The sequence below is a fragment of the Eurosta solidaginis genome, chromosome 1, assembly GCF_040869045.1.
Source record: "Eurosta solidaginis isolate ZX-2024a chromosome 1, ASM4086904v1, whole genome shotgun sequence".
Lineage (NCBI taxonomy): Eukaryota > Metazoa > Arthropoda > Insecta > Diptera > Tephritidae > Eurosta > Eurosta solidaginis.
Genome location: NC_090319.1, coordinates 100,423,388 through 100,449,983, shown reverse-complemented (window position 1 = coordinate 100,449,983; position 26,596 = coordinate 100,423,388). Strand labels below are relative to the sequence as shown.

The following is a 26,596-nucleotide window of genomic DNA, read 5'->3' as shown; positions in this document are numbered from 1 at the left end:
ATACATATGTATGTATGTACACATGTTCATTGACGAATTGCTGGAACTAGAAATACCGTTATATATCGTAGACTAAAAGTCATTTTAGGTGAAAATACCTCACAATTTTATAAACTCGTATAAAATTTAAAAAAGGAGCTTATTTATGCGAAAACTCAAATACAAAGAAGGGAAAATGCAGAAATAATAAGAAAGAAAAGAAACATAATTAAAAAAAAAAACAAGCAACTACGAAGAGTTATTAAAAAAAGGAATGAACTAAATCAACCAAGTTATTTGAAGAGAGTTGCAAAAAATATTTCAATTTACTAGACTAAAATATTTACATACGTACACACATACATATATAAAAACATATTACGAATAAAGTTTATTTGATTTCTAAAATCGCTGTGTATGAGTTTGAATACTTTCGCTGCGTATGTCGGTTCATTTCGTTGTTCAGAAAGTTTATCTAAAGGGTAAGTACACTAAAAGCAGAATTTGTCAAGCCGGATTTAGCAAAAGCAGAATTTTGGAAAACCAGGATTTTGGAAAAGCAAAATTTTAGAAAACCAGGATTTAACCTATGCAGGATTTTGCGAAGTAGAATTTTCTAAAACAGGCAAACGTTACGCTCCCATTTAAACTTTGTTGACAGGCTATAATCAATGTGATTCACTCCAAGATACTAGTTTTGGATAGGGCCGCCAACTTTAGGAAATGTCAAAACGGGCGACTTGGGTGTTGGAGGATGAAGTGTGAAAATCAGAATTAACATTTCAGACGCTATTATATATAGTTTCGCAAATGAACAACATATGTTTGAATGTAAAACTAAGTGATTTTTCAAACCCTTCTCATACGTACATAAATCTTCAACGTAAGTATAAGGTGGGAATCATTCAAAGCAGTGTTTAAACCCCTGAATCCTACTAAAGGATTTTGCATCACTGATTTCGCTTATTCTTTCAGCCAATCGCAATATAAATTTTTTTTAAAAAACGGCATCTTTTTTTGTTAATTTGCTTTTTTTTAACAACTTGAGGACAATTTGAAAACATGTGCGCCTTGGGTAATTTTAGTTGAATTCATTGTTCATTATTAATTTTTTGAAAAAAATATGCAAAGTGAGCATATAAATTTATTATAAAACTTTTCTTTTAGTGTTTTGGTTTAATAACTTGGTGAATTGGGTGATGCGAAGTCCGTGTTAAGCTGACATCGAAAGCGCCTGTTTTTATACTCAGTTGAGCAGAGCTCACAGAGTATATTAACTTTGATTGGATAACGGTTGGTTGTACAGGTATAAAGGAATCGAGATAGATATAGACTTCCATATATCAAAATCATCAGTATCGAAAAAATATTCGATTGAGCCATGTCTGTCCGTCCGTCCGTCTGTCCGTTAGCACGATAACTTGAGTAAATTTTGAGGTATCTTGATGAAATTTGGTATGTAAGTTCCTGGGCACTCATCTCAGATCGCTATTTAAAATGAACGATATCGGACAATAACCACGCCCACTTTTTCGATATCGAAAATTTCGAAAAATCGAAAAAGTGCGATTATTCATTACCAAATACGGATTAAGCGATGAAACTTGGTAGGTGAGTTGAACTTATGACGCAGAATAGAAAACTAGTAAAATTTTGGACAATGGGCGTGGCACCGCCCACTTTTAAAAGAAGGTAATTTAGAAGTTTTGCAAGCTGTAATTTGGCAGTCGTTAAGATATCATGATGAAATTTGGCAGGAACGTTACTCTTACTACTATATGTCTGCTTAATAAAAATTATCAAAATCGGAGAACGACCACGCCCACTTTTTAAAACAAATTTTTTTTTAATTCAAATTTTAAAAGAAAAGTTAATATCTTTACAGCATATATGTAAATTATGTCAGCATTCAACTCCAGTAATATGTTACAACAAAATACAAAAATAAAAGAAAATTTCAAAATGGGCGTGGCTCCGCCCTTTTTCATTTAATTTGTCTAGGATACTTTTAATGCCATAAGTCGAACAAAAATTTACCAATCCTTGTGAAATTTGGTAGAGGCTTAGATTCTAGGACGATAACTGTTTTCTGTGAAAAAGGGCGAAATCGGTTGAAGCCACGCCCAGTTTTTATACACAGTCGACCGTCTGTCCTTCCGCTCGGCCGTTAACACGATAACTTGAGCAAAAATCGATATATCTTTACTAAACTTAGTTCACGTACTTATCTGAACTCACTTTGTATTGGTGTAAAAAATGGCCGAAATCCGACTATGACCACGCCCACTTTTTCGATATCGAAAATTACGAAAAATGAAAAAAATGTCATAATTATATATCAAATACGAAAAAAGGGATGAAACATGGTAATTGTATTGGTCTATTGACGCAAAATATAACTTTAGAAAAAAACTTGGTGAAATGGGTGTGCACCTACCATATTAAGTAGAATGAAATGAAAAAGTTCCGCAGGGCGAAATAAAAAACCCTTGAAACCTTGGCAGTAATACTGTTCGTGGTATTATAGGTATTATATATATAAATAAATTAGCGGTATCCAACAGATGATGTTCTGGGTCACCCTGGTCCACATTTTGGTCGATATCTGGAAAACGCCTTCACATATACAACTACCACCACTCCCTTTTAAAATCCTCATTAATACCATTAATGCGATACCCATATCGTACAAACACATTTTAGAATCACCCCTGGTCCACCTTTATGGCGATATATCGAAAAGGCGTCCACCTATAGAACTAAGCTCCACGCCCTTTTAAAATACTCATTAACACCTTTCATTTGATACCCATATTGTACAAACGCATTCTAGAGTCACCCCTGGTCCACCTTTATGGCGATGTCTCGAAAAGGCTTCCACCTATGGAACTAAGGCCCACTCCCTTTTAAAATGTTCATTAACCCCTTTCATTTGATACCCATATCGTACAAACAAATTCTAGAGTCAACCCTGATCCACCTTTATGGCGATATCCCTAAATGGCGTGCACCTATAGAACTATGGCCCACTCCCTCATAAAATACTCTTTAATACCTTTCATTTGATACACATGTCATACAAACACAATCCAGGATTACCCTCGGTTCATTTTCCTACATGGTTATTTTCCCTTATGTTGTCACCATAGCTCTCAACTAAGTATGTAATGTTCGGTTACACCCGAACTTAACCTTCCTTACTTGTTTTAAATAACTTTTGAACAGGTAGAAAGAGTTAAATTTCGCAATTAGTTTCTTATAACTGGCAGTGATGCGCATCCGTTGATACCACTTTCGACCATATCCGCCCAATTTTCGACATGAACAATAAATGGCCTAAACAGTCTTAAACGAGTAGAAAATATAGTAACGCGCCGGACGAAGGTGAAGAACTCCACTGAGTTGGCAAAGGCAGGTGGAGGAAGACTTGGCTACCCTTGGTGCTCCCAATTGGCATGACTTGCTACGAAACGGCCAAAACCGCTTAGGCGGTTAAGCGCCAATTAATGATGTTGATGATGAGGTTACTTTACCAGAATCAAATAATTTGCTGGTTTTGTGTCATCGAATTTAAATTGGTAACACTCCTATAAGAAATCGATAGCTTTTCGATAACAAATCGATACATTTCTGATAAAAAAGTCGATAACACGCGGATAACAAATGGCTAACACTCCGATAACAAATCTATAAGTTCCTGAAAACAAATTGATATCCTTTTGATAATATGTATATGGATTACTTTTCCGTAAGTAGTCGATAGCTTTTCGATAACACTGCGATAAGAAATTGATCGATAACATCTTGATTACATATCGATAACTTTTCGTTGACATTTGTGCACTGCGTGCTTGAGTGTGAAACAGTGAAACACAAAAGCGCGCCGGCGGGCGTACAGGGCGTATGAATAATGCGTTGGATAAAAGTATGCGATATTAATATTATTATGTGTGTGAGCATGTGACAAATCGTCTATTGTTTGGATAAGGTACACACCCACACATGCGCATGTACATACGTGGTAAACTTACACGCATTGTTTAAGTTGAAGAAGATATATATGTACTTTGCTAGTAACCCCCCAATGAGTGCCAATAACGAATGAAGACCATGTACGAAGAAAGCGCAGGACAGGACAAACAAAAAATTACATACTGAGAAAAACAAATGCATAACAAAACAAAAAATATAATAACAACAATAAAGCATAACATTGATTTATAAAGGTTAAGAAAAATCACGATTACATTTTTTCACGGGAAAAAGCACGTAAAATTTAATTAAGTGAATTGTATCTACACCTTTTTTATGTTGGTAATTTTTTATCAACAATAACAATCAAATTAGTTGCTTACGATGCAACGACAAAGAATGCTTAGATGAATGGGTTGGGTAAAGCTGACATAGAAATTTGTTTGCATACAAACACACACTCAGCTAATTTAAGTGCAATGAAGGTGAAGTGTGATTGTAATAAACTGTTGTTGAATAAATGGTGTGAAAAAGCATATTTGAATTTCGTTATTTATAACTATACATTGACTGATGTATACATAAAAACAAACCGTTAAAAATATTACGAAACAATTATTAAGTGAGAATTTTTGTATACAAGCAATATGTTTTAAAGTTCAATGGTATCAGGAGAAAAAATATACACTAAAAAACTAATTATAAAATATATTCAACATAATGAAACTAGCAAAAAAAATATATATATAAATTATTTGAATTAGCCATGTGTCTCAGTTATATTGGAGACTTATAATTATATTATTAGTTGTATTCTCAGCAATCGTCTGCGAAACGTTAATGCTAGATAATTTGTTTGAATATTTTACTTCCTTTATATTAGGTCGGTTGAATGTTTGTCCGATTTTCATTCAAATCTTGCAATCGATTTTTAAGTAACTTCTCATTGAGTTACAAACGTGAAACTTTACACCTAGGTTAGAACACCGTGACAATGCAACAAAAGGAAAAAATCCGTTAGGTGGCGCACGGATCGAAATAATTAGATAAGAATTTGAAAATTTTCAAACCAGCTTTTAAGTAACTTCTCGATGATCTAGAGACTTGAAATTTCAAACTTAATTCAGAGGTCGATGACAGCCGATAACACGATACAAAAAGATTCGCTAGGGGCCGCACGGAATTTTGGGATTGATTTTTATGTAAGTTCTCATTGAGCTGCAACTGCAAAACTTCACAGATAGAATAAGACGCCGAGAAAATTTAAGAAAAGGAGAAAAAAATTCCGTTAGGTGGCGCACGGATCGAAAAAATTAGATAACAGTTTGGAAATTTAAAACCGGGTTTTAAGTAACTTCTCGATGAGCTAGAGGCTAAAAATTTAGAACTTAATTGAGAGGTTGATGACAGCCGATGACACAATACAAAAAGTTTCGTTAGGGGGCGCGCGGACTGAGATATTTAGAAAAATCAAACGGAACGGAGGGAATTTTGGGATTGATCTTTATGTAAGTTCTCATTGAGCTACAAGCGTAAAACATAACAGATAGGAAAAGACGCCAAGAAAATGTAGGAAAAGGAGAAAATAAAATAAAAAAAAGGTTAGCACTTCCTTTATATAGATGGACAAAAATCAGCGAAAAATGTCTCCTTATATAAAGACATATTCTTGCTAAACTTTGATTTTTAAATTTTGACATGGAAATTGCAAAAATCTTTTTGAGAAGTAAAAATATAACGGTGGAGCGCAATTGATTGACTAATAATATCTCCTTTCCTACGAACTTTCCAATCCAAGTAAAGTGCGCTCCACTTTTATATTTTTACTTCTCAAAAAGATTTTTGCAATTTCCATGTCAAAATTTAAAAATCAAAGTTTAGCAAGAATATGTCTTTATATAGAGACATTTTTCGCTTATTTTTGTCCATTTATATAAAGGAAGTGCTTAAAATTTTTTTATTTTATTTTTATTTATAAGTTTTTTTTTTTCTTTTTTTGAAGTTAATTTTGAATATATAAAGCAGCTGCAAATAAATTAAATACAGAATAAAGTGCTTTGAAAATTCTAATGGAAGTCGTTACAAAATTACTGTGGAGATACTTGAAAACAGAACATATACATATGGGGTATTCCATCCCATTTCGACCAATTTTGAACCCGACCCCTTTAGAATTGGCTGAAAGTTTTTCTTCTTTTTCTAGCTTACGAAAGACGTTTTTCAGAAGTTTTTCAAATTTTTTCATCCAACTCAAAAAAAGTTATGAATTTTTAAAAAAACACCGTTTTTGTTTTCAAAATGCTATAACTTTTTCAAAAAATTGACCGTTTGGGATCTTTTTTTTTGTTTAAATTTGTTTTTAAATGTACTTTTCGGAAAAAATACAAAAAAATGTTTAAAGTTTTTTTTTTCAATTAAATAAAAAAAAAAAATCGGCCCACTCCGGGATTAGTGGGGATGATTGCAGAATTGATTGAAGTTTTTTATGAGAAAAAAAAATGGCGAAATTCGAAAAATCTCGAAAAACTGAAAAATTACAAAAAAAAAACTTTAAAAATTTTTTTGTATTTTTTCCGAAAAGTACATTTAAAAACAAATTTTTAAAAAAGAAAAAGATCCCAAACGGTCAATTTTTGAAAAAGGTTATACCATTTTGAAAACAAAAACGGTGTTTTTTTTTTAAATTCATAACTTTTTTTGAGTTGGATGAAAAAATTTGAAAAACTTCTGAAAAACGTCTTTCGTAAGCTAGAAAAAGAAGAAAAACTTTCAGCCAATTCTAAAGGGGTCGGGTTCAAAATTGGTCGAATACCTCATATACATGTGTATGTGTGCCCAGCAAACAATTTGAGGCCTACATAAAGCTTATAGCATCAGAGAAGTCTTACTAAATATATTAAAAAAAATTCAAATCGTTGCATCCCTTTTTCACTTTGTATAACAAATAATTGTTTGAGGAAAATATTAAATCAATTCTGATTCCAACAAGATGCGATTTTCAACTAAATATATTTGTCGATTAGTGACTAGCAAAATAGCAACGAAAACAGTTATCCAAAATGTAAAAATTCAAAAGTGTGGTTTATTTTATACTGTTTCTCAGAGATTTCTGTCGCATTTCATTTCATTTATATTTCAACATCGTTGGAAGCGTAAAATGTACCCATTTGAATGACATAAAAAATGCATCGAAGAATAAACAGATGAAAAGTTATATGCCAGTAGATGTCTCCGCTTATAAAAAAGGGTTTTTGGCCTCTTACTTCAGATTTTGAGGACGTATTCGAAACTCCAAGTACGCAGATTTTGTATACTCGAATAGACCTAAAACTTGAGGTATGTCTAGCAAAGCATATACATATATTTAATGTCATATAGTGCTGAGCCTGAGTCTGATAATGATACATATTTCAGATTTCGTAAATCTACAATCATAGGGCCTTCTTTCACCTTCAGCGTTTCATTTAAGGAATGTGAAATTTCCCCTAAGCTTCGCTAACTTTTGCATACTCTCACAAGTATTCAAAAATAAACTAAAACTGATATATAAGTACTTAAACGTTCATAGTCCTCGTTCTATTAGTGCTATACAAACATTATAATATCAATTTAGTACGGTGTTAATGCTCCTTTTTATGCAGGTTTAAATGCATGAGAATGTGCGTCGTTGTCGTTGTTGTTGTAGCGATAAGGACACTCCCCGAAGGTATTGGGGAGTGTTATCGATGTTGATGGTCCTTTGCCGGATGTAGATCCGGCACGTTCCGGTACCATGCCCAACCATTTCGGGAACGATTTGGTATGGCCACATGCGACCTCCTAGGCCATACCGCCCTCCTACCCCCTATATCCATGAGTGCGGGGTCGCCAGATCCTCGTTTTTTAATGAAACGGGATTCGCCGCTCGAAGGTGAGGTTGACAATTGGGTTTGGAGAAGCTACACAACCCCTTGGATCTGGTATTTTATTCGCCTCTTACGACAGACATGCCTACCGCGGGTATATTCTAACCCCCTAACCCGCTGGGGGTAATAATTGTTATTAAATTATTATTTTTTGGTTTTATTGGGAAAAACTGAAAAGAAGGCATATTGCGATGGTACCATTTCGAAAACCGCCACGTCATCATCGTCAAGCAATTTCGTAATGTTTATTTATTTCAACAGGTTTCACCGCGGTCAAACTGTTCAAAATCACAATCGTCTAACCATTGGGCTATTGTGTTGTATTTGCTTTCTTGGCTTATTTCAGTTTTATCCCATTTTCACGCTCTCGCACAATGTTTTTTCTGTATCAGGCCTAAGGTTCATCTGAAAGATTGCGTAAAATATAGGTATATCGCACCTTATACTTTCCAGTCATTATTTAAAGTACGCGAGGAAAGTGATTTATTCAAAATTAAATGTAAAGGATAGGACAATACTGGACAGACTGTCCATCAGCGTCTGATTGCGAAGAGGGCTTCAGGGGAAGCATCGCACAAAAACTTCATCCGGAGAGATGTGCAAAAGAAAAAATGTCAGATGAAGAATCCTTGGAACTGTTGTCATCAACCACATTATTCGACATTAAAAATTTAGATGGTTGAGTGAAGAGATACATATTTTTTAACATGATTATGAATGTAGGCGAGCTCGGATTCCAATCTCGGCACCCGAAAAGCTAGCTGATGAAGAAGTAAAATTCATAAGCATGTTAAATTCATAAACTAGTAACCATCGCCATGTGTAAATTTTGGAAATTTTCTCTGATATCAATAACAAAAGGGAAAATTGTATAAAGCAATATGAGTATGTCTCACTAACCATGTTCATAGGGCATTTATTATGTTTAGATTTCATTAATTTAGTGTACTCTTGTTGCACGGTGTAATTAATTCGATACCTTCGTATCGCACAAAAAAAAATCCCACTGATGTCAATGACGTTAGCTCCCATATGATTCTGGCATTAATTATCTTTCGGGTTGCGAATGTCACTAAGTTCACGAGTCGACCTTAAATTCTGTTCAAGAATAATAAATACTCATAGATGTTTTTTTTTTTTACTACCGACTGTTTTCTTTATTTATTGCAAGTTTGTTTTTGGTTTCGGGTTTACAGTCCAATAAATATATGTATACTAAGTTTTATGTTATTTTGTCATTAGGCCCTGAAGAAGACCAAAATAAAAGGTCGAAACGTTGGCGAAAAAATAAAAAGGCGTTTTTCTGATTCATAGATCTAGCACCTAACCAAATATGTGCCTACTTTTGAAAAACCCATATTATATCATGCTGCAAATGCAGCGAAAATAAAATTTTTAATTTATTGGTGTTTTTCTATTTTTCGTAAATTATTGAAAGTAATTTAATTTTGATTGTCATTTGTTTCATTGACAATAAATTCGACAAAACGTACTAGATTTTTTAATTTAGGCATTCAATAAAGCAGAAATGAGATAGAAATTTGTATTTTGTGTGGAAAATTGAGTTCAATAAGGGCTAAATATTTCATTAATCCTCTGTGTGAAATTGGTATAACAACAAACAATTTTTATTTTTCAATTAGAATAGTTTTTTCCAAGCGGGGTAGCCCTTTGGCAGTTATTTGGCAAACATGCTGTATATTTCTGCCATGAAAAGCTTCTCAGTGAAAATTCATCTGCCCAGATGCCGGAGTCGGCATAAAACGTGCAAGTCCCGTCTCCATAAATTGTGGGGAAAATTAAAAAGAATGCGAATTGGAAGCGCCGCCTAAAAATCTTCGGAGGTAAATCGAACCAAGTATTTATTTTATATTTTTTTACGTAGTAAGTTATAGTTATAGTTCTTCTTTACTTTACTTTTAAGAGCATAATTACAATGGCATTTTACTTAGCGTTGGTGAAAATCAACCCCTATTCTTTACACTTGCTATATGTACCTTCACATATAGAATCAGCCAGTTCTACATTATATACATACATATGTAGGTGTTGTAAGTAGATAGAAGCAAGCAGACAAAGATTAAGAAAGGTTGGATTCAACGAAGGGTGATTTTTTCACAAATTGCTTTCGACTAGGTACATCTTTATGTATTATATACCAATGTAATGGCTGTTAGGGGAACTCATTTTGTTTTTGAATTGCATGTTAACAAAATTAAATTCCTAAAATAAAATATTGTATATATTGGAAAGCGAATTTTATACATACATACAGCTGTGAGCACGAAAATAGCAGCAAAAATTATTAAATTAAAATTATATTAGCAAGTTTTTGAAAAATCTTTAATAAGTTAAATAATGGAAAATATATGGGGTATTCCATCCCAATACGACCAATTTTGAACCCGACCCCTTCAGAATTGGCTGAAAGTTTTTCTTCTTTTTCTAGCTTACGAAAGACGTTTTTCAGAAGTTTTTCAAATTTTTTCATCCAACTCAAAAAAAGTTATGAATTTTTAAAAAAACACCGTTTTTGTTTTCAAAATGCTATAACTTTTTCAAAAATTGACCGTTTGGGATCTTTTTTTTTTGAATTTGTTTTTAAATGTACTTTTCGGAAAAAATTCAAAAAAATTTTTAATTTTTTTTTTTTTTTGTAATTTTTCAGTTTTTCGAGATTTTTCGAATTTCGCCTTTTTTTCTCATAAAAAACTTCAATCAATTCTGCAATCATCCCCACTAATCCCGGAGTGGGCCGAGAATTTTTTTTTTGTTTTATTTAATTTAAAAAAAAAAACTTTAAAATTTTTTTGAATGTTTTCCGAAAAGTACATTTAAAAACAAATTTAACAAAAAAAGATCCCAAACGGCCAATTTTTTGAAAAAGTTATAGCATTTTGAAAACAAAAACGGTGTTTTTTTAAAAATTCATAACTTTTTTTGAGTTGGATGAAAAAATTTGAAAAACTTCTGAAAAACGTCTTTCGTAAGCTAGAAAAAGAAGAAAAACTTTTAGCCAATTCTAAAAGGGTCGGGTTCAAAATTGGTCGAAATGGGATGGAATACCCCATATATATCAATTTTAAAAATATTTTCCAAAAAAAATTCGAAAATTTTATAAAAATCTTCAATACACCCTATTCAACAAAAAAAATCTAAGAAATGTATGAAAATTTCGTCAGATTCAAACTTGTCCTTTGTTAGACTAAAATTGATTCGACTACAATGGTACTTTTCTAAACAAAATCTTAATAAAAACTGCGAAACTCTTATGAAAATTATTCTAACATTTAAAATTTTTTTAACGATTTGGTTTTTACAGTTTTAGTTATTCAATTGAATATACATATATATTTTTTTTATTGATTAAAGTTTGTTAATGCCTGCCGGGAAAAGTTCAATCCCGGGATCCCGTGATTGTCCGGAAATTTAGCCTGTATAGATTTCTTTATAGTTTTTGAGAAAAACTGCTACATATTGACGAAATTTGCCAAACTATTCAATAGCCGATTTCTCAGAAGCAAAAAAGATATTCTAAAAGCTCGATTTTGAAGTGTAGGTATGATACTTTCAGGAGAAATAATGATTAGAAAACAAGTAAGGACGGGACTGTCTTCGGCTGTGCCGAAGACTTCATACCTTTCATGAATGGGGCTGAACAATAATATTATCTCGTTCGTAATATCCAAATAATCGGCGGTATAAAATAAGAAGTATATAGTGAACAGATATACATACATGTACATACCTAAGCGAATTTAAAGATAAGTATAAAATAAAAAAAAATATGTAGCTAATTTGTGTGAGCATGCCAAGTTTCACGTTTTTTGTGGTCTGTATGTAAAAACTATGACAACGAATCACTTATTTCAATAATACATGACGTAAGCGTAAGCATTTGGTGAAATTTTAAGCTTCTAGCTGTGAAAATGGGGCAGAAATTTAGAAAAGTTTCTTATCTGAACAATCGGTTGAGGGAATATATGCTATATATACGACCGATCTCATCCATTTTTTAGACAATAATATGTGCAATATACGAAAGCATATGGCGAAGTTTGAAGCTTCAATCTGATAGATTGAAGTAGATATGACAAAAATCCTCTTTTCTGAAAAATCGGTTATATGGGGGATATATGCTATAGTGGTCCAAGCCGGCTGGTTCCGACAAATGTCTAATCGGACACCGAAATATACCCGCTTACCAAACTTTATCAAGATATCCCAAAAATGGAGGGACTAGTTTGCATACAAACAGACAGACGGACAGACGGACATGGTCTATCTATTTTCATTTAAGGGCTTACAATTTTGAGATTGGTGACGAAGTTAATATACCATTTCATTTTCATGAAAGGTATATAAAAAATTCTAGAAGTGGAATGACCCTTAGTGTATCGAATTTAAAGGTGTTTTTGCAATTTAGGTTCGAATATCTCAAAAGTTTTAGGTGCAGGGATTGGGCCCGTATTACGTGTTACGATCAGTGACTGAAACCCATTTTCACTCAAGCAATTACTATGTAACTGTGAAACTATTTTTAAAAATTATAATAGGTTATGGATCTAAGGAGTACTATTTCACGCTAGCTCCCATATGACATTAATCCGATCCACCAGTTCAAAGCTACAGTGATTTAAAAAATGAGTTTCGATCACGGATCGTAACACGTAATACGGGCCCTGTTTTGACTTCGATTCGCGCTGCCCACGTCGAAACCTTCGAGAAAGTACAGACTTATTTCTGGTTACATAGCTTATTTGGATTTTTTCGGTTTGTGATATAGCCGAAAAAGGTGTTTGCCGCAACTTTAGACACAAATATCTCGAAAACCTGAACCAATTTGGAAAATCAGACTTCAAATTAAGGTTCTGCGCAATACAAACCCTTAGAAACCAATTCTTGCCACGATTTTTTTATATTTTTTTTGTCTCCCAGTGTAATGCTTTTTTTGTTGTTATTCCCCTGTATCAAATTATTTAAATGGATATTAAATTGCAATTTTCACAATCCCGGGATTAAAGTACAATAATCTCGGTATTTTTAAAAAGACCGTTATCCCGGGATCGTCATCCCTAGTACATACGCGATTAAAATAAAAGCAGGTATGTACTATTTTTTTAAATTTTACTAGCTATTTTTTCTTTTTCTTATTTTCGTGTAATATTAAAAAAATATAACGAATGTTAAACCATGTAAGCCAATTTCGATGTTTTCGAAAAACTCGGAAAATTCAAATTTTGTCTAACATATTCATGAAAATGTTAAATTTTTTGTTTAGCATTTTATAAACTTTTTGAGTGTACAGTTTCAATTTTCAAATCAATTTTAGTCTAACAAACTATATATTTGAATACTCTCCACATTCGCATTGATTTTTGAAAAATTGTTTTCTGAAGAGCATTTAAGATTATATTCCAAAAACAGGGTGTAAAATTTTATTTGCAGTAACTGTTTTCAAACTTTACAATAACTCCTTAAAGTCTGAATAGAATAGAAATCGAACAACTTTATCAATTTGGAAAGTCAGATACGGTTTTCAAATCGAATGCGAGACATTTTCTGAAAATTTTTTTGCATCCAACAAAAATAGTATTTTATACTAACCTAAACCAAAACGCTTTTTAATCTTCTTCAGAATATGCAGCTTTTTGTTGTTGGATATGCGTTGATGATTGGGGCATTCCATAACGACGACTTGTCCACCAGCGCCAGTGCTGGTCGGCATATAATTGTTGCTGTGATTTTCCGATAATCCCATTATGGCGTTATTTTAAATTTTTTGTAGGGAAATTTAAAAATTAACTTTGGTTAAATTTTTTGCTTAATAAATTAAAAGTGGATATATGTCGTAACGACGTTTTGGTATGAATTCAAGCACTAACAACGGCAAATTAAATTGAGTGTTTGTCAGAATATTGTTTTTTTATTTCTTTACACATTTTTATTTTATTTGTATTAAATTGTTTGATTTTTCTTTTTTGTTTAATTTTATGCAATTTATCTTTGGTTTATTTTTTTTTTAATTTCGCTTAACTTTTGATGCACTTTGTATTAAAATTTCATGTAGTTAGATATTAAACGTTTTTTGAAACATAAATTTGTTTATTTGGTTTAAACTTTTTCAATTGTAGAGTTTTCATTTAACAAATTTATTGATCTCCTCAATTATAGTTTCCGTTTCCTGTGTAGCCTTCAGCTGAAACTTTTTTGTTTAACACAAACGGAAGCAATGGAAACGAACTAAACCGTCACTTGACACAAAAATTACTTAGCGGCAACCAGCACAACAACAGCAAAAACGATTCTAAGTAATGTTGGTTCATAGCAAATGCCACAACTAAAAACATTAGCAGCTTTTTATTAACCAAGCTGAACGAGTATCCAACGTACGTGTGGGGTGGGGTGCAAGCAATCGAGCCAACGACGGGATGGACACACCGAATTTACTAAAAAAAAGCGTTTCTTGTGTATCGTGCAAACTGTTGATCTGAACCGTTTGACGCGAGAATATTAACTGAATGTAACCCTGTCGTCAATGACACACAATTCCTGCCAAAAGAAAGGCCAGGTCAGTATCTATAAATATATATGAGAGTGTAGCAGCTGTAAACTTCACTCATGCACATAATTGCCTCACTCAAATATTGTATTAGTGATGTACTCAAATTTGTAGGCAGTGAGTAAAAACAAAAGATAAAAATACAGAAACCAAACTAAATGCAGAGTACGATGAGGAGGCGAGTTGAATATAAAATAAACGAGCGATAAGGCATACAATAAACACATAACTGTGTACACATACATATGAGTATTTTTGTATGAATGTCCATATGCAGGCATAGTAATTTAGCTTCTTGGCTACCTCATTGGTTTACTGGCTCTTTCTGTCAAATGTTTAAAGGTAAACCAGCGCACAGTGGGCTATTTTGAACAAAGTTGCCTCAAAATCAAATCGTAGAAAATTTTGCATATTATCCAATAAATTATTAACTACGTTTTTAAAAAACCTCATAAAAGCTTCGAAATTTTTACTTAGAATTTTCAGCATCTTTCTGAGTATTTCATTCAAAATTCGTATTATTTTTTGAAATTTTTTTTTCGAAGCCTGTTTTATATTTTCTTCCATACAAAAAAAAAAAAACAAACAAAAAATAATAATACAAGGCGCGATATACGAGTATGTACCTCCGACGAGATTTATGTGGAGATTCTCTTCCAATTTGCCTCGTGCTACTTCTTTATTTTTCCAACATACTTTTGAACTCGATGGCAACGCAAAATTATGAAATAAAATTCGGTAGGTCCTAGCTTAGAGCCGAATGAAAACACAGTATTTACCATAAAATATTCTTCTAGATGAAACTGGGGAAGAGATCGAGATATTTAGAGTTCTTTAGGGGTCTTGGGATCGTTTTTTAAGTAGCTCCCCACTGACCTAAAAGCGCCTAGACAAAACAACATTCGAGATAGTACCAATAATTTTAAGAGATTCGGATATTTCGATCCGTTAACCCTTTCGAACCGGAATTCAGCCTGTTAAGTAAATATAATTTAATTAGTTTCAAGTAATTAAGATACAGATAATTAGATTATTTGCATTCAAAAATTTCAAATTTTTATGTGGGGGGCGGCTGGGGGGACTGGTACAACATTGTACCAACAGTACTATTGTGTGGTACAACATTTGTACCAGAAGTTCTCAACGTACAATAATAATAAAAAAATTTCATATTGATGGATAGTCATTTATTGGAAAAAATAAAAGTTTTACAAAAAAGTATATTACTTCCAAGAAAAATGTTTAAAAAGTAAACACACAATTCTTAAATTTCGAAAATTATGTATGAATCTAATTTATTTTTGAGTATGATATTTTGCGAAGCACATCTTGCAAAGTGATATATCACATTGCTGTGAAATTTGTTTTGTTCTGGTTTGTGTTTTGCCCTGCGCATACTTTGCACAACGTCTTCGAGTCTCAATAGGAATTGGTAAATGCAAGGATACGTTGCCCAGCTCCCTTTTTTCGTTGAGATAAACGGCTTGGTGATTGGATCCGCGTACCGCTGCAGTTTTAATACCTTTGATACCTGATATTAATGACCAGATGTGCTGGCCCTGAACGAGCACTCATTTCTTTCCCATTTTTCGTCTGTTGGTGGTAAATTTTTTCTATTTTTGTTTAATTGTTCTAACTAACGATTTAACCACACGTTCGCCTAAAGTTCCATCGCATTGATTTGGTTCTCTTCCGTTGTATATATTGAAATCATATATGTATCCCGTCTCAGAGTCACATCGCAGCCACATTTTTATTCCACGTTTTACTGATTTGAGAGGCATATATTGTTTTAAGGATGATCTTCCTTTAAACTTTGCCATTGACTCATCTCTTCTCTGCCTAACCTTATCCTGCCGGTATTTTTGAAATGTACTTTTCAAATACTCCACAACATTGTCGATGTAATAAGTTTTACTGCAATCAGTTGGTTTGTGAGAAAATGCAAAATATAATTTTGATGCCAAAAATTTATAGCGGCCACGAGATATTCCAGTCTTGATAATAGCATTACTTATTGAAGGACGTTTTGACCAATAATGTTTTAAAGTCGGAAGCTTGTTATAAGACATAACGAACATAGTGCCCAGCATAATTTGTATCAGTCTTTACTATATTTGAACTTTTTTTTGCGGTTTGAAACTCAGAAATGGGGTCATTTGTACATTGTGCGATATACATGCACAGGCTTCGAGGAAACATCTTTTGAAAAATTTTGAAAGGGCAAAGAATTGAGAGGAATTTCCGGATTACGTCCACGGTAATCACTTATAAGATGTATAGGTATGGAATTTTCTCAAAGAGATGACTATAACCTAGTTTGTTGAGATGTAATTCTCATTATCGTCTTGTGCTAAATTGGATCCCACAAATTCGTTCGGTGCTATAATGCTTTCAAAATCTGATAGCTCACTATTGGACGATGAAGGGGAACCAGATTCTTCGCGGTGCGAACCCAATTTTGGCAAATAATTATCATCATTTCCGTATAAAAAATCAGTGCCTGTATCATCGTCATCTGAATCAAGTATTTCATCAATCAGCAGCTCGGTAATTTTGTCTGAGCTCAGTTTTTTCGAGATTGTATTTCTTTATAAAAGAAAGACGACAGAATACTTTTTTTGAAGAGAGGCACTGTTGGTACGTATATGTACCAGTATAAAATACTACTGGTACATATAAGTACCAGCTCACTGAAACTCCACAAACTCAAGCAAATCCATGTAAATGTTTCACTAAATATGCTAAAGCTTGTAAATAAAATATATATCTTCCATAAAAATAATTTGTTTGGCAGTTACAACATTTTTTTTAAGATTATTATTCAAAAACCAAACACGTGTCCGAATCTTTCACTATTTAACTCAAAACTGAGCGTACTGCACAGGAGAAAATGATTTCGTTTTTATATGTACCTTTAGACAAAGTAAAAAGCCTGCTTTGGTACATTTTGTATTCAGCTTGAGTGTGATTTTGAGGATTTAGTCCAATATACACATTTAGTGGTACATACGGTGTACCAACAGGTTCGAAAGGGTTAACGGTTAAGTAACTTGCCGCTGACTAGTAATCGCAAAAAACGTTTTAAGCCCCAATCATAATTATTCAAAAAAGTGAAAAAGAAACACTTCCTTTTTTACGCTTTCCAGCTTTCATAAACTAAGATAAATTGGAGAAATGAGATATTGGCCGAATTGATATTCACGCAATGAGAAATGGTAATAATAACGGCCGTAGGAAAAATTGCTTGCAAAAATTGGCGCTTAAAACATGTCTCGCGGTTAACTTGTATATGAAAAAAATTGCACTAGGGAGCGCAGGTATTCAAATATTTAGAAAAAATGTTACCATGCCTGTGCTGAAGTTTGTGACTTATTGTTTTAGTGGCACACTTACTGGAAAGAAAGATCATATCGAAGATATAAAAAGGAAAAGTGAATAAAAGTAACAGTACAGAATGGCACTAACAATAGTTTCATATGAAATGAAAAAATTTATCATTTGAATTAGAGCGTACGAACAAGTTCGAGAAGAGATTTCTCGCGAGTCTCGCCTTCTCGCGAGATTCTCGAATCTCGAATTACTCGTAAGGCTCGCGAGCTTCTCGACGTTCAATTTAATCGATTCATTGGCTGTTTTATATAAAGCTTACGATTTCTTCTGGAGCACAAGCGAAAATTTCGACAAAAACACAACTAAAAAACACAGAAATGTATAGAATACTGCCAATGCAGCGACTGAATTGAAAATCGAGAAGCTCGCGAGTATTACGAGTACTTCGAGATTCGAGAATTTCGCGAGAAGCCGTGTTCTCGATGTCTCGTTAAAGAAATAAAATATTGTGAACAAATTTATATGTATAATACATATGTTTTGAGTTAAATGTCATTGAAAATCAATATAATAAAAATAAAATCACAAGTAAAAAAAAACCAAGTGTATAAATACTGTCCATACAACAATTAAGTTTATGTCGAGAATCTCGCGAGATTTACGAGTATTTCGAGACACGAGAATCTCGCGAGAAGTCGAGTTCTCGGATCCGAAAATCTCGCTTGTGTTCGAGAAGAAATCGTAAACTCTAATTTGAATTGAAAAAAGTTTCATTTGATTTGAGAAAAATTCCATTTCATTTTAAAAAAGTTTCGCGACTTGAGTAAAGTTTCATTTGATTTGAAAAAGGTTTCATCTGATTTGAAAAAAGTTTCATTTATATAAAAAAAGATATAAAGTTGTAAATTCAAACGCAATGCATTTGCCTTTTCCTAAGCCAAAGGTCGAAAAAAGTACACTGTGCGCTGCTTTTTAACCTGGATAAAAGACGACAACTATAAAGAAACACAAATGTTGGAAGTATTGTTGTTGTTGCTACCTTATGTTTACTGGCGTTTTCTCGTATAAAATTGCAGCTGTTTCAGTTATTTTTACATATTTTCTGTGTAAGGGCCGAGCGCAATTCACTCAAACTGTTTGAAGATGTATTTATTTAACTGTTTACTAAGCACTCCACTTTGCCCCACTCGCTGTATTGTTGTTTTTTACTCACTCACATACCATACGATATATGCGAGCCCGTTAATAGTTGCAGCAGGCATCCGCTGAGCCGCATGGTGCGTACAACAATTATCTGTCTTTGCTTGAGAATGGATAAATGTTAGATATAATGGAATGGTGGTGGTGGTGGTGGTGGTGTTGGTGGTGAATTTTATTTCCTCACCCAACCGTAACCACAACTACGACGTGCACCGGTGCAAAACTTCAATTGCGAATAATTTCGTTTCGATTGAGCGCTCTTCTGTACTTAAAAAGTAGTTTAACAAAAAAAAAAAAACAGAATAACAATAAAAGCAAGCGTTGAAATTTTATATTTCCTCACGCTTTTTGATTCTACGATTTATTTTTGTATGGTTCATACAAATATACATTCATGGAAATAATTGAAGGCGAAGTGCTCGTGCAAATCAAAATTGGATTGTGCATCTCAGATGGAACTGTGGAAATTGGAATATAGCAATTAAAATTATTTCCTCATTTTTAAATAATTGCCGGTTTTTATGAGAATTTGAATATTTTTCAAGGTCGAATCAGGTTAAGTTAGGTTGAACTTACCAGTCTTAGAAGACATTACATAAACTGAATAGGTCCATTGTGTTACCAGAACTTTTCTCAACGACCAAACTGAAAGCCCCTATCACAAGCCAGGACCTATGTATGTATATTATAAAATAGCTCCGTCCTCTTGGCAAATACTAGAAGCATTGTAGGACCTAAGCCGCTTGTTGTATCTAGATCTGATAGCTGGAGTCTTAGCATGGCAAGAGCAGAGCACGAGCAGAAAACGTGCTCTGTCGTTTCCAACAAACCGCACTTCCAACATACGCTAGCATGTTGACCTAATTTGAAAGCATGAAACTTCAGAAGGCAGTTTTCAGTCAGTACACCCGTAATGAGCCTACAGTCCTCTCTTTTTAATGATAACAGTAACTTTGTTAGTCTACATGATCTTCGACCCCCGCTTGCGTCCACGTCTTTCCTGCTTGGTCGATCATGTGCATCTCCCGCCTTCTATTGATCTCGCACTATCTTATTGGGACGTTTAAGGTGCAAGCTTAGAGGAATGCGCCCTTTTTAGCTATCTCATCCGCTATTTAATTTCCATCTAGTCCAATATGTCCTGGGACCCATCATAGATGTATGCTTCGCCATATTCCGATTCTTTCCAGGGATTGCTTAAGCTGCACACATGTTATCGGTAACCGTATCGGTAACCTTATAACAGCTGATTCGACCAACCTTATGGGAATCAGTGTAATCGATTATTGGTGCCATATCGTAACGCTAAGGTCGTAACCGTATCGTAGCCAACCAATTGGTTTTTGGTTTTTCGCCATATCCATAACATAAAAATATTTGCGTTGGTGAATTTAATAACTTTTTGTAGATTTTATTCATTGTTTTGGATACGTTATGACTAGGAGACTTATTTTTTGTGGAATATGTTTGTAATTTTTTGCGTTTTCTTCTTTTTTATGAAATTTTCACGATTTTTAGGTTAAGGCACCATTAATCGATAACAATGTATCGTATAGGGTTACGTTAGGGATACGACTACAGCGATACGACAAGCGGCACCAATGACTCCGCTTTTACTCTGTAATACAGTTGTAGTTGTTGTGTTATGCGAGCATATTGTCTTAATTGCTAAGATGACGCGGCTGCGGTTTTAGCTATTTTCTTCGAATGTTTCTACCGGTTTGGCTGTAGGCGTAAGCTTCTTCTTCCGCCTTAAAAATACTACAGCTTGTAGGATCTGTCTATTTCCTAATCGGCACAGTATACCGCAGACCCTACTCCTTCCATTACTTTGGAACCATCGGTGTTTACGTGCATTGCCTCGTCTGACATTTGGGCACCCTTGTGACTACCATCTATTGCAGTTCTAAGAGTCCTTCGAAGAGCAGGTATAGAATTATTTAGTATTTTTGTCCAGTATTTTATTTTTTTGAGGTAGGTTTTTTTTTGTGTGACTGCAATTTTTTACATGCTTAAAGTGCCGTCGAGGCCTTCTTCTTACTGCCTAGAACATGGGTCTCCAATATTTGAATAGGAGCACAATTGTGCTATGGAATACAGACCCCTGGTGTACAATGATTACAAACTTAGGCCCAGTCAAATTTGGGACCTTATACCCCATATTAAACAAGGTCATATCCGTCTTTAACACGTTGGCGCTTAAACCAGCATTAGCTGCCTTGCCAAAAAATCAGTTATATATTCCGAAGCACGCGGTCCTTCAAAGAGCTAATTGTTGGAAAGCACTTTCCATTTATGACAACTGCAACGTCATCTACGTACGCTGTATGTTTGACGAGTCAAGTCAAATAGGCGTAAAAAATTAAGACAAATATAATACTGTGACGAATATTAGCATTACTAAGATGTTAGTAAATAATCACGCAACAAAAAAAACATGAACCAGCCACTCTTAGGTACGTGTACACATTAAAGCTAGCAACACTTATGTAGAAGGCGACGAAGAGCTATCTCACACGCACACATATGTAGTCATCAGCCGAAGTAGTTCCTCATACATACACACGCATATGGCTATAAACCTCAACTATACATGTACTTATATACTTATACTTATGGTAACTAACCAAGCATGAGCTACAGCTCTTCGGGAAATTACTAGGCATTAGGAGAAATGGTTTAACTAGGAAACCGAAATTATAAAAGCAGCTCAAGCTGAGTAATAACGAATCAGTTTGATTTAAACACGCAATTAGTTGTGAAGTATAAGAGTTATTGTGAAGTACTCTTAAAGTAGTCTAATAAAGACCATTTTACATTACTGAATATTGGAGTTATTTATTCGACAATTTAACGAATCGAACGTTAGCGGAAGGTTTCAAATAAGCGGAATTTCCCTAAATTCGACACAATACTATCAATAAAGTATAGGACATAGTATGTAGTAATAATAGCTTGGCGCAATATAACTCCAAGGAAATTTCGGACGAGCTTCTCTACCAATTTATTGCATGTTTTATATCGACTCCGATGAAGAAAAGGAGAAAGACAAGCATTGAAATAGTAGTGAGGAGTTGAGCGAAAAACACTAGACCATAGTACAGGTTTACAAGTATGATATGTATGAGAAGGAAACAATTCCTTTCTCTTTCTAACACGCTGCCGTTTGACACTTCGGTCAGTGTCAAACTATTGTGGAACCTGCGTGGAACATGCGTTTGACACTGAAAGAAGTTTCAAAATTACCGGGGTTGCTATCGTGGAAAGCGACGCAGGGAAACAAAAAAGGAGCGGAATATCAGAAATGGGTTGCTGTGATGGTAAATTTTTTTGAACGAATTTAGTATGAAAATGTAGTACACCTAAATGGGTCCTACAGAAAATTATACAAAAGTCTTGAATTGGGGTATCTGAGGACGCGTAGTTATTCCAGTATTAAGAATACAAACACGGGTGCTAAGTATTTCTGCCCGTTCAAAAGTTCTCCACGAAAAACAGTTTGAAACCTAGTTCGACTGCAATAACCCGTCCAAAAATGTGGAAAGAGAAATGAAAATACGCGTTTTGTCCTGTTATCAATAGTCCAAAGGCGAAAAAGTATTCGAATTATTGGAAGCGAGGCAAAAACGCGTCTACTAATACCTCCCCCATACGGTTTTGGTCATGTTTTAGCAATCGTCCCCGGTAATACAGTATTACAATTTGTTAATTAAAATTGTCCAAAACATATGGATCTTATAGAGAGATGTAATTAAGTGCTCGTTTGAAAGTAAATAAGGATATTTCTTTGTAATTTTACGATAAAATTTTTTCGCAGTTTTCGTAAGCAGCTACTACACTTTTCTTGGACCTAAGGAGTACAACAGTGCCAAATAGCATCCACAAAATAAACGAACAAGAACAAGCATTTTATCAGGTGAGCGTGGCTGTGTATGTGCGTGCTGCTACATATCCTACTTGTAGACCTGTACTATGCACTAGACTTGCAATGCTCTGACGGTCGTTGATGTAACTGTGATCGGTTCTCAAATACTTGGCTATACCGTTATTAACTTTATTCTTTTCTAAATTTGTCATTTTATAAATGCAATATTTTCTTCATGTTTTGTTTCCCATTCTCTTCACTAATTTCGGCAAAGAAAGTATGAAGGAAAAAATAACCTATAGTAGAATTTTGAGGGGTGCGGTGCAATCATTTTATTTACAAGTGAAAATAAAACAAATGTAAATTTCAGGGTGTCGTTGTTCTAAGGAAACAAATCTGAGCAGATGTTCGAAATATTTGGTGGGGGCACAGACACAGAAATACAAGCGAACAAAGATAGAACGTTCGTTTAAGGACTGCAGACAATAAGAAAATGAGTGACATAGTAAAAAGAAACAAACTGTGGGACATAATAAAATAATACTTCAGCGTAAGTGCATATAACTAGAAAATATGCAGAACTAGCTTATGACCGGTGGGTTTTACCCCATGCAAAATAAATAAAACAAATTTAAAACTTCTTTTAAGGTTGTGTATTTGCAAATTTAGATATTTTTTTGTAATTTTGTATATAGTATAAATTCGTCATGGGTGAAACATGAGTTCGTAAGATTGGCTCCTGCTACAGCTAATGACTGTCTTTGAGCTTCATTGATAGGAATAGGAAATCGGAGGCGTTTAACATGGAAAGGAATATCTGTCGGTATCCATGAAATCCTTGGTAATAAACTTTTTTGTTTTCGAAATTTCCCGATAAAATTAATTACTTCAATGACATTGGGTGACAATTTTGTGATGATAAGCCTTGTTCCACTACATAAGCTCAGAGCATCCAAACTACGAAGTTTTTCTTGGATTTTGGCATTAATAATATTACATCACATAATTGCCCTTTCTCGAAGCCAAACTTCAGGTGATGTCATACGGTCGCAAAAATTTGGAGGAAAGAAAATGAAATCTGGTGATAAAGACATAGGAATTTTGCCATCGCCGAATTCAAGATGTTTAGCAAAAGCTTCTGCTGAAGTGTTTCCGCCCAAATGCTCTCTCATATTTGTAGAGAGTTAATTTTTGCACGTAATGCCACAGATATGGCGTTTCAACCGCGCATTCACTTCATCTGCAGGTGTTCCTTTTAGAATAACTTGCAGAATTTGTCGCAAATCATCAGCAAGTAAGAGGAAAGCACCACCCATGGGATGATCTTTACCCCTCAAGTCCTTAAGGGTTCTGTCTAAAGCTTCCAGCGGCGGTTTATGAGCCATGGTGCACTCAACTCACACGATAAGTTTACATATCTTAACCTCATTTTGGCCTGACCTTTTGCTAATGTGTTTACATCGGTGTATCAGATGTTTGCAGAGAAAGTGGTAATTTAAATGCGGAGTGAGTTGTACGTCCACCACACAAAAGGGTATCCGCGATTTCTGAGAAGCAACTGCCACAGCTGTTTCTCCTCTTTGCTCTTACATCAGGTAATATCAAATTTAGCAGAAAAGTTTTTCTTGTTCCTCCAGGCGCATCCAAAAATACCAACCAAAAAAATTACAAACCACAAAAGATTACGTCCAAAAGTAATAACCCAACTCTGCAGTCAAACTTTAGGTATTAAAATAACCTAAGTTTGTGCGGCAGCCATGGTTCCCATATGAAGGGAAGGTGCCAAGCTTTCTTTTCCCCAATTCCAAATTTTACTGGTGCTGTTAGGACTTAACGCCAAGTAGCTCCTTACCAATTTTCATTATTTCAGAGATGTGCAGTATGAAATATTCCATTTGTATGGGAGATGCCACGCCCCTTTTATGTATCGAAATTATTTATAGCCTATAATCATCCTTGGAAGATTTCTAGTGGATATTTCAAATTTGATTGTGATTCATGGCTACAATTTACACCTGAGAGATACTGTAGATCGACAAGGTAACAGCAGACCCGACTCCTTCCGTTATTTTGAAACCATCGGTATTCACATGCATATTATGTTCTGCCATTTCCGCACCCTTGAGCCAATCCAATTTGTTAAGGCCGAATGTACTTAAATCGAGTTAAAACTGTCGATTATTGCTCGTTTCGAGTCAATCTTGAAAGCCCCGGCAATGTCCAGTAAAGTAAAGTTCTCTATCGGCAAACGAAAATCGTGCTCTAAAAGTCACTTATCAAACCCGCTCTGCTATATGGTGCAGAAGCAGGGACCAAAACAACATCAGATGATGCGGCTCTGGGAGTTTTCAAGAGAAATGTTCTTCCAAAGATTAATGGGCATCTACGCGTCGGCGACGGCGAGTACTGAAGAAGTTTTAATTAAGCTTCAAGAGTGCAAGCACCAACATATTCAAACGAATTAAAACGCAGCGGCTACGCTGGCTAGGTCATGTTATGCGTATGAAAGGAGGATGCTCCGGCCTTAAAAGTATTTTTTTCACAGCCGGCTTATAGAAGCAGAGAAAGAGGGCGGCCCAATTCCCTTAGTAAAACCAAATGGCGCCATTTAGCCCAACGAAGTAACGACTGGCATGCCTTGATGGACGGCCATAACCGTTTAACCGGTGATGATGTTTCATAAAGCTAGATCCAATTAATATAGAACACATTTCATTGACAAGGATTAAACTTAGCATGCTTCTATATAAAAGAGTACTGATGCAGAATTTTCAAAGATCGAGGCCATGGTTTTATTGGTTTAATTAAGTTGGGTACTGATTTGTTGAATTAATCGTTTATATGATTAATTAAAACCGATCACTGTGAATGAATGTACAATTCCTTAAAACGTACTTAATCCAATATTTTTTTGAAGGATATCACCATAGTTCAGCTATGGAAGCGCATAAGGTCCTAGCTTAAGCTGTGTTTAATATTAGATTACCCTACTATCTTGGTTTTTAATTAACAATCAAACCAAATAAATGAGATTACAAACTAACTTTTGAGGATCTAAAAGGTGACATTACATCAATAGACGGCACAAACAAATGTCACGCACTTTCCCTGCTTTTAACGCTTTCCGAATACCGTTTACGCCTGCGCATATTGAAAATGGATATTTTGTGTTATCAAAATTCAAACAAACGCCGCCTATGGCAAGCTGGTACTTTTCAGTGCGATTAGGTGAGCAATCATATATTTAACTCTTTTTTGTTTGCTTCTGTCATTATTTTACTTCCCTTTTTGGTTTGATTGTAGCGATAAATTTACACCTGGAATTTGCAAATATAAATAAGCAAACTACAATGAAGAAATAAAACAAATAAAACTATTCAAACGAATCGATTCAATTACAACATTTACACGTACAACATGCCCGACATTAATATTATAGCACATCAGGCAGACGGTTGAGCGACCGAGCGAGTGAATTAGAAAGCGTGCGGCCGCCGCACAGTGAACAATTTTGAGATTAAGCGCTACAAAAGGATTTAAAAATGAAACAAATACTTATATGCTAGTAAATAAGGTAAATCTTGCGTATTACGTGGTGTATTAAGGACTTTTCTGACCTCACATCCCCCCGGCGTTCAAAAAATAACAACACCTTTTTGTTAAATTTATAGAAATTATAAGTTTTAAATTTAATATACAGTTTTTTCTACTTTTCATATTTATTTTAAACAATTGTCTTTTTTTATCGGCCATTGATAAAGGATTCCATTCCCAATTAAT

At 34.3% G+C, this 26,596-nt stretch overlaps 1 protein-coding gene across 2 annotated transcripts in view; it reads right to left on the bottom strand.

Moving 5' to 3' along the window:
• Positions 1-26,596, bottom strand: part of neur (E3 ubiquitin-protein ligase neur) — a 125,856-nt gene that overhangs the window by 75,590 nt on the left and 23,670 nt on the right. The window contains exon 1 of one of the 2 annotated variants that reach the window (XM_067759355.1): positions 13,464-14,383. The exons of the other annotated variant lie outside the window; for it this stretch is intronic. Coding sequence (XP_067615456.1) covers positions 13,464-13,617 — 154 coding nt within the window. The 5' untranslated portion in view covers positions 13,618-14,383. Of the gene's footprint in view, positions 1-13,463; positions 14,384-26,596 lie in introns of those variants that run through there. 2 annotated transcript variants of the gene reach the window in all.